The sequence below is a fragment of the Sardina pilchardus genome, chromosome 8 (genome assembly GCF_963854185.1).
Source record: "Sardina pilchardus chromosome 8, fSarPil1.1, whole genome shotgun sequence".
Lineage (NCBI taxonomy): Eukaryota > Metazoa > Chordata > Actinopteri > Clupeiformes > Clupeidae > Sardina > Sardina pilchardus.
The window spans coordinates 13,309,824-13,319,823 of record NC_085001.1 but is presented as its reverse complement, the minus strand read 5'-3'; the positions used below and the strand labels follow the sequence as shown (position 1 = coordinate 13,319,823).

The following is a 10,000-nucleotide window of genomic DNA, read 5'->3' as shown; positions in this document are numbered from 1 at the left end:
AATGGATCTATTTTGGCATGTGTGTGTGTGTTTGTGTCTCTCTCTCTATGTGTGTGTGTGTGTGTGTGTGTGTATGTGTATGTGTGTGTGTGTGTGTGTGTGCGAGAGCGTGTGTATGTGCGAGCATGTGTGTGTGTGTGTATGATGGAGCACTACGAGCACAGGAAGGGCAGCACAAACAGGATAGCCGCAGGACAATAGAGAGTGTGTTTGTGAATGCCATCCCTGAGATGGGCCCTCTCGAGTGGGGACAGCCACTTTCAACACGGCATCCTATAGAGCGACACACACAAACACACACTGTTGACAGACACACGTCGCCATAGACGCGTTTGGTCTCCATACGCTGCTGACCCCTGCTTGACCTCATTTTGTTGTGCTTAGTTATTTGCTTTGGTGTCGTCAGGGGCAATGTACACATGTTTGAGAGGTCGTAAATATTTGCGACGATTGCTGTAAATAATCGCTGATGTTTTTTTTTGGAAAACAGCATCCTATAATAGCGCTGGAAACAGATTGAGGCTGTTGGCAGGTCAGTGTTGCGCAACAACTGTCCGAGCACATACTTACGACGGGCTTTAGGTTTTTTTTCGCGAGATCATATCTAAAGCCCCACCTCCCACCCCCCTCTCTCCAGGATGCGACAACATTTTTGTCGTCTTCTCCCTGGCCATCTTTAAGTCTTCCCCCTTTCATTTTGAAGCTTAAGAGTTTGTTGGTGTAGCACATCATTGTTTTCAGGACCTCGGGTCCTTATTGAGGTTTCCTAGGTGACGTTTGCGGTCGCGCGATGGACTTAAATTAAGTTTACTCCGCCATATTGGGAGTCAAGGAAACAATATAGGCCTAGGCTACTGTACGCTGTATAAAAACTTACAGTCATTAGGCCTACCTGCCAAACAAAACTAACAAAGTATGCCGCATACTTGCTGTGCCGTCGGGTGTCACAACAGAAGCTGTGACAAACCAAATCTGCCGTTTCATAGATTTCCAAAACAAACGGAAAGAAGAAATAAATGGACTGCAGCGGTTCGACGGGATAACTGGCAGCCCACCGAAAGCACTCGTTTGTGTGGGGATCATTTCGTATCCGGTAAGCTAGGCCATAGCCACCCTTAGTCTAAATAAGTAGCCTAAATGTATTGATTTAGCCTATATTCGTCTATCATAATCCTATATTAGTCTATCATAATCGGATATGTAATTCATTTGTAGGGAGAAAGAGTGACCATCCCCTTTCGCCGGACTACGTTCCCAGCATTTTCTCCTTCGTCAGGACACCAGAGAAAGCCAGACGGGTGGCAGCTTTAGACAAATTTGAAGTAAGGCAGCGTTTGAAAAAAAGAAAGAGAGATCAAGAACAGAGACTGTCGGCAGCCAGTGCTCTCCTCGATATGTCCGCGATAGGTCTAGGCCTACCTGACATCGTTGACGAAGCTGATCAAGATAACGAGGCGCAAGATAACGAGGCGGATGATAGCGATGAAAATGACTACGACGATTGCCCGACGGAAATCATTAGGCCTGCGTCTACCTGTACTGTAGGAGTACAAACTGACCTCACGGGTAAAGATATTCAGGACCTCCAATTGGAATGCCAACATTTGAGAAATCAGTACCTAGATCTTCGTGATGAGTTAAAGAAAGTGTCTTTGGAAGAAAGTGCATTTGAGGGTAGTGATGAGAAAGTTAAATATTACACTGGGTTACCAACTTACACAGTTTTGATGGCAGTGTTCAGTTTTATCGTCCCTCACCTCAATGCAAACTTGAAACTGACACCTTTTCAACAGTTGTTGGCAATAACGATGAGACTGAGACTTGGACTGAATGTACAGTATCTGGCATACACATTTGGTGTGTCAACATCCACTATGTCAAAATCGTTATTGAACACATTACATGTCCTGTATGTTAGATTGGTATCTACTCTTGTCATCTGGCCAGAGAGAGAGGTGTTGAGAAATTGCTTGCCTGTCTCCTTCCGTCACAAATTTAGAAAATGTGCATGTATTATTGACTGCTTCGAAATTTTCACCGAAAAATCAAGTGATTTTACTGCAAGATGTCAAACATACTCAAATTATAAAAGCCACAACACAACAAAATATTTGATTGGTATTACACCACAAGGTGTTATATCATTTATATCCAAAGGTTGGGGGGGTCGTACCAGTGACAAAATGATAACCGAAAATTGTGGATTTTTGGACAAGTTACTGCCAGGTGACTTAATAATAGCGGATAGAGGGTTTGATGTTGGGGATGCTATTGGTATGTATGCTGCCAATTTGAGCATTCCAGCATTTACAAAAGGGAAGAACCAACTAGACCCATGTGATGTTGAGGCCACTCGTGGTTTGGCAGCTGTGCGTATACATGTGGAACGGGTCATTGGAATGGTTAGGCAGAAGTACACAATATTAAATAGTACCATACCAATAACTCTTTTACAAACAGATGATACAGGCTTAACAACTCTGGACAAAATGGTTCATGTGTGTAGTGCCCTTGTAAACTTGTGTGAACCAATCATTCCATTTGATTGACAGCATTAGGAATTAGTTTAGCCTTCACCCTTAAATTATAAACACTGAGTCAGTTAAGAGTGAACAATTTACTTCATATGACTATATACAATATGTTTTTTTGATAAACATTGCATGTTACTTTATTTACAATTGCATGTGTACACACACGCACGCACGCACGCACGCACACACGCACACACACACTTCAAATGTCATAAATAAACAAGTATGTATTTTTGAGCCAAATTTCATTTTTTGTTGTCTGTTTTTCTGCATTCAATGCACAACCAAACCTTTGGAAACCTCTTTAAACCTGTGCAGGCCTTGTGAAATTTCCTAATTTTGCACTGTTTACCCATGCAGCTTATCATAGTGCCATCATCCACATTTCTGCAGTAACACCACTGATCCCCTGTTGCTGCACTAGGCAAAACACTACTCCTGGTGTACAGTCTTCCTAACAACTCAGGCAGGACTAAGTGTCTGTACATAATATTGGCTTTAGCCACTTCAACATCCATAAATTTGGGATCATGGTGTAGTCTTTCAATGATTATGTTTTCTGTACTCCAGACAACAAAGTCACAATAATTACTGTTTGTGATGGTGATTTGTGCTTGCACCTGATGATAGTAAGGATGATCCCTTTTTAAACTAAGATTACCTAGGCCATCCTTCTGTAAACAGAAGGAGGGCTGTTCCAGAATGGCTGTTTCTAAGCTTTTTTGTGTCAGACTATGAGGGCACTTAATTTCAAGGCAACCAGTTCCACAACAATCACAACTGACAATGCCATCAGGTGAGGCTCCCATATGTGGGTTGTCCTTCCACACATGAAATCCACATTCCCTGGTAGTGAAATTCTGATGGGATGCAGCTAGGATGGACGTATACCTCTCCAGCGCGATTTTCTCATGCTGACATCCCCATCTGTAAAATAATTGCCAGAGATGTAAATGTAATTCATCACATTATTATTTAGCCTGATATCTGATTCTTTTGCAAAGTATTAGCCCACATGATTTCAACATACTTTGTAGCCTCTGTTCTGAATTTCAACAATTCAGGATAGCAGATCTTTTGAATCAATGACCTCGAAGGGTTCAGCATGCTGGTGTGTGTTAACGCCCTGAAGTTCGAAGCAGTAATACGCCCTGCACGCTGCTGATACCAAATTGTGCTAGCGGATTGCTTCCTGGTCTCCTCTTCAATAGCTGTTATCTAAACATGAAAATGAATAAGACCAACAGGCTAAATGTTTACTATTTACTTTGCTATAACAATATGCCAGCAGCAATTGTGAGACTAATGTGATAGAAAGTGGGCCATGGTGGACTACGCTACCTGTTCTGGTGATATAGTCATATTTGTAAATATTTCATCAGCTTTTTCTTTAAGCTGTTCAGCAGAAAGACTCTCAAACAGTGGATGGTGTAGACTTGTGAGAGGTGGAGGAAGAGCTCTTGCCACAGATCTTGGGGCAAATGCAGCACAGTAATCTGGCAGAGCACTAAGCACAGCACACTTTACACCTGATTCTGACAGATGTTTATAGAACAGGCCTTTTTCGTCCTCCGATGGAATTTGGACTTTTCTTGTAGGCCGCAATACTTTTTCTTTTAACTCCTCCATCCTTATTTTTTTTGTCTTTGAACTGCTAAAATCAATATCTGCCACCTCTGCATACCTAGCTTTCTTTGAATTTGGATTTATCCACTCGCATTTGTTGTCAGTGCATGTTGTCTGCGCCATCCTCACTGCAGTCTCCACGGCAAAGAGGATTGCAGCTGCATGAGAGCAGCTCTCAGATAAACCTGCCATGCAGGTGCAGTGGCAGGACTGTATGATGCCTTCCTTTTGTATGATGGCCCATGCCTGCAGCGGCGGCTCATTCAATAACTGAGAATGTGTGACCTAAAATAAAATAATATGGGCTTATGGCGTCAGCTACACAATGCTGGGGACATAGGCTAGACCTACTTATTTTAACTGACGTTAACGAACGTTAACGTAGGCTAACGTAGCCAGCGCTAGGCCTAGAGCTAGCTATGAAAATATCCTGGCCTAATTTGAGAAGCTAGTCTACATTATGTTCAATGCCGGCTAGTCTAAATACATGTAATGTCAGAAGTAAGTTACACAATAGCTAGGTTATAACCTAACTGCCTGTCGGTCATGTTCTGCTAGAATATCTGGCATATCATCACTCGCAGGTTAACTTACCTTAGATATGATTAGGAAGCGATTCTTTCCGGGAATTTCCCATACACCAGTCCCGTAGACATTTCCTGCCAAGAAGTACTTGTATGCGTCCAAACCTTTATACGCTCGAAATTGCTCCTGCGTGTATCTTGAGGTTGTATTCACCAAATAGTTGACGATATCAAAGTAGGTTAGATTCGGTAGGTCGTTCGCGTTGCAACGCTGTAGAGGTATAAAAAGATGACCTGGTAATGTGTACGGATCACATATACCAGCCTCGTTGAGTTTCTCTTGGTACCTGATCCTACACGAATTACTTAGCTTATTTAAAACACTCGATAAGGGAAGAGTCTGGTGGGATCCAACTGTATCGCTATTAGAAGCCGACATTTTTTGACTCCCAAAATGGCGTCGCAAACAATTTATTCCAGTCGCTATGGAAACATTGACGTAGACCGGAATCCTCAATAGGCCCACTATGGTCTACATGGTGTACATCACACATTTGAGCTTTGTACTGTTATGCTATGCTATGCTAATATTACGCATTATGCTAAGCTATGCTATGCTAAGCTTTCCTTTCTATTCAATTGAATGTCTGCAGTCTAGCACAGCACTGGACTCCACAGAGATGAGTGGTCATTTTGTTGTGCTGACAGTCCCTGGCTCTGGGTGTCTCTTATTGAGTCATACCGAGTGAAACACATGTACCACAGCGGAGAAGCCAAGCACACACACACACACACACATGCGCATGCACACGCACACAAACACATACACACGCACACACACACATGCGCATGCACACGCACAAACACATACACACACAACCACACACACACACACACACACACACACACACACGCACGCACGCACGCACACACACACACACTCACAACCACACACACCACCTCCACCCAGCCAGATGTGCCCTTCGCCGCTGCATCAGCCTCGTCGGCCGAGCCTGAGTGGGCCGCTGACATCACCGCAGCTGATGACCACCACAGCCCCCTCCCTGTTCCCAGCCCGACCTCAGGAGTCTCAGAGCAGAGCAGAGCAGAGCGGCGCAGAGCCCGTTGTTAACGTCTCCACTGTGGGACTTTTTTCCACATTAAACCACTCGATTGCTCATTCAGCAGACTCACTCAGTCGCTCACTCAGCCGCGCGGTGACACACGGCCTCCCAGGGCTGCTCTCTCACCTACGAGTGCGCTACGCTAGCGGAACACTCACACGCCAGTCTATGACCAACTCTCACCAGCCCCCTTGACGGGAAGAATCAAATTGGCGTGAGTGTGAAACACAAAACAGCACTTCCCAGAATGCTTCAGATATGTGACAGCATGGTGGGAAATGATGAGAGAGAGAAAAAGACTAACACACACACACACATATGCATAAACACACCATAGACTGTAACACACACACACACACACACACACACACACACACACACACACACACACACATACAGTACTCTAGGAGAGTGGGAGAGACACACATATACAGAATGGAGACTTATTTGAGCCACTTTTTGCCCCTTGGTAACACTCATAACTGCCCCCAGTGCAGAGACAGTGTAAGTGCAAATGTGTCTAAACAAAGACACAACCCGTGTGTCATTCATCTTACTTATTATGTAAACTTGTCACGCACATAAAGGAGAAGTCTGTTTCGTTGTGTGTGTGTGTGTGTGTGTGTGTGTGTGTGTGTGTGTGTGTGTGTGTGTGTGTGTGTCTGAGTCTGTGTCTGTGTCTGTGTGTGTGTCCGTGAGTGTGTGTGTGTGTGTGTGTGTGTGTGTGTGTGTGAGAGAGAGAGAGACAGAGACAGAGTAAATACTGTAGAGATTGACTAATGTATTGATTGATTATGTCAGAGGTTTATGCTGCATGGCCATCCTTCTTTCAACAGAATCTATCCAGCCCATACTGTATGGCCTCTATACGTAGTCTCACCTTGAAAAAGTTCTTGATGGCCGGTACATGGCTGGCACATTCCGTTTGCCGGTACTCATCTACATTCGGACCAACCTGCCACAGACAGAGAGAAGAAAAGAGACAGAGAGAGAAAAAGAGAGAGAGAGAGTGAGGGAAAGAGAGGAGAGGGAGAGAGTCATAACACATTTACATTCCTTACCATGATGAAGCTCTAATGCCATTCAAAAGCAAACAAAAGTCAGTACATAAATACCTAGCTTTACCTAACACCTACAGTATGATTGTGTAGCGTGTGTCTGTGTCTGTGTCTGAGTGCATACAAGTGCGTGTGTGTGTATTGCATATCTGGTCAGAACACGGAGGCCACATAGTTGCCATGCCGCGCTGATCCTTCACTCAGATATAGGAAAAGTAAGACGCACCAGGATGTGACAAACACATAACCACTTCCTCAAAATCAAGATGTGACAAGAATTATCTGGTTTCTCAGATGTTTCATCACGGGAATGTTTTTCCTTTTTTCGTGTGTTTACTGAAGATTTTTGTCACGCATTCTTTCGTCCGGAGTTACAGGGCGTTTTTGAGAAATCTACATTGTAATGGCAGAACGCCCATCGGTGAGTTTGACTGGTTGTTTGGAGCACAGGAACAGTGGGGCCATTGCTCTGTCGCTAATTTGGAGTTTAACACGGTTTTAAACTCCAACTCCCAACTCAAACTCCAGTTTAAAACCGTGTTAAACTCCACAATAGCAACAGAACAATTGCCTCAATGTGTTTTCGGGCTCCTTTTGGAACATGACACAAGACCAGTGTCCCCTATGGTGGTGCTGTCCCTGCCCTGGTTGCGGTGGTGCTAGCCTTACCCAGCAGATCATGGCCACGCGGGGACCCCCCGACTCTGCGCATCCCAGCCGACACAGCCCGTACATCGGCCTGCTGGCGTGGAACTTCCCAGCCAACTCCGCCACACCACCAGCTGCAGGACACGACGAGAGACAGAGAGAGAGGGAGAGAGAGAAACAGAGAGGAAGAGAGAGAGGGAGAGAGAGAGGGAGAGAGAGAGAGGGTGATATGATGACCTATGTATAAAGCACTTGTTTTCATGTTGAGTCCTTAGTCAGACAGAGAAGCAGGTGTGAATCATGCTGACCATCATTACCATGTGATCTTACACACACACACACACACACACACACACACACACACACGCATGCTTCTTGAGTTTATCAAAAAAGTGTTTTGGTAGTTGGTAGCAGGGGACTGTACAGTAACATTACAGTACATACCTCCGGAGTCTGCAAGTTTGAGGTTGTTGGTGACGCCATCGTATGTGAAGAGTGCCCTGTGAACACAGAAACATGATGGAAAGCCAAGTAAGTAATAAACGCTAGACTACTGCGTACGCTACCAGTCAAAAGTTTGGGGTCACGTAGACATTCACATTTCCATTCCACCCCATATAGAATACCAGCTCAGTTCAGGTGCATTGTTTTACTATTCAGGGCAGCAGTTTTCAAATTACATTATGTGCTTAGATAATTTCAAAAGGGTTCTCGACTGTTGTCGAAGGAAATGGCTGACCTTTAATGCAATATCTACTGTACATTGTACATTGTCCATTATCAGCAACCATTCATCCAATGTTCCAAAAGCACCTTCTGTTTACTAAGCTGATACTGTAACAAAACATTGGAGAACCCTTTTGCAATTGTGTAAAGAGTAAAGACATAATGTCATCTGAAAACTGCTGCCCTAATTTAAAACAAATGGTGGTATGGAGGAGTGGAATAAAACTCTCCAAGTGACTCCAAAGTTTTTTTTGTTTCTAAGATATGCGCTATCCTACAAAGTTGTGAATTTCTCTATCAAATTGCCTTTTCAATGAGCCAAATGAAACAAAAGAAACCTGAAACATTCCAATTCCAATTCAGTTGACTACAAACTAGTCAGTTTGCAAATGTATCCGTAATAAACCTCACACAAAGTAGTCTCTGCCAGCGTGTAATATGTGGGTGATTCTGCCGGTCCGTTATCCTTATTCCCCTAACAGCGGTAATACCCCTCACTTCAGCATGTAACAAATACAGAGGATTAGTGCGCCTGAAGCAGCTTGCACTCTTTCGCTCTTTTCACCGCTCCCTCTCTCTTTACATCACTTCCACATGATCCTCTTATTCTCTCTTTCATAACGGAGGGCCACATCATGGATTCCTGGAAAAGGTGGAATCGGTGGCGAGCTGAGCGGCGCCTCACGTCACGGGGCAGATAAAAAGGCCACGTTCGGGCCGCTCCTGAAGCTGACTGCGCGGTGGCGCACTGTTTCGAAGACGTGTGCGCTCTGACTGCGAGAGGCCATGGCAACAATGACTGATCCGTTTGCATTGTTGGAACTTGTCCGGCTGCAGACACGTTGACGTTTTTATGTCAGCTTCCTCCGAGACGCTAATGGACCTCCTCGCGGCCAGAGCTCGAACGTTAGCGCGCAAGGCCGATCGAACGTGTCTGGAGCGGAGCAGACCGCGCAGATGTTACCTGTTACCTGCCACAGTCTGTCATTAAGGGTTCAGAGGTCAAAGGTCACGGAACTAAAGGATCATTACCCGCAGACAAAAACGAGCCCAAATGTTTACACACGCACACACACACACACACACACTGCAGTCCTTTCTCAAGAAGGCCCTATAAAAACACTCCTTCTTGATGCATGGTTCAGTTTGAAAAGCCCAATACAACACACAAGAGAATGATTGAAAATGGGGGTATATCAAACAAACCAAAAGACAATTGCATAACCCAGACCCCGGTCTCCCTTAATTCTCACAACAATCATCTTGGACGCACAAGTTGCCACAAAACGAACACAAAAGCCCGTCTTTCAAATTATGCGCCGGCCCGCAGGGAATTATCTAAGTCCCCCCCCCCCCCCCCCCCCCCAGCCCCCCCCCCCAGCCCACAGGCTCCAGTTGCAGTGCCTCTATACCCTGAGTCTCACTTGATCCCTGCAACCCAAATCAGCTATTATTACCAGGCCTCCCCGCTGGCCTTGGACATGTCAATAACACGGCCCTGAACGGCAGCCAAGTCATCTTATCTCGATATGAAGACAGCGCTTTTTTTTTTACGGCGCATTTTTCTCGGAGGGATAGACGGAGAGTTATGAGAAGAGGCTTGTGCGTCTGTGTGGGGATTACCACCTGCAGAGACAAAACACCAGCCATGTCTGACAGAGAGAGAGAGAGAGAGAGAGAGAGAGAGAGAGAGAGAGAGAGAAAGGGAGGGAGGGAGGAATAAGTAGAAAGACAGTGAGAGAGAGATTTTTTTTGAGAAA

General features: G+C 44.9%; 1 protein-coding gene across 1 annotated transcript in view; it reads right to left on the bottom strand.

Annotated features, from left to right (window-relative positions):
* The window catches only part of si:dkey-40c11.2 (drebrin-like protein A), a 39,890-nt gene that overhangs the window by 12,616 nt on the left and 17,274 nt on the right, over positions 1-10,000 (bottom strand). The window contains exons 2-4 of the mRNA XM_062542789.1: positions 7,959-8,014; positions 7,536-7,648; positions 6,689-6,763 (exon numbers count right to left, since the gene is read on the bottom strand). Of these exons, the coding sequence (XP_062398773.1) occupies positions 6,689-6,763; positions 7,536-7,648; positions 7,959-8,014 (244 nt within the window). The remainder of the gene's footprint in view (positions 1-6,688; positions 6,764-7,535; positions 7,649-7,958; positions 8,015-10,000) is intronic.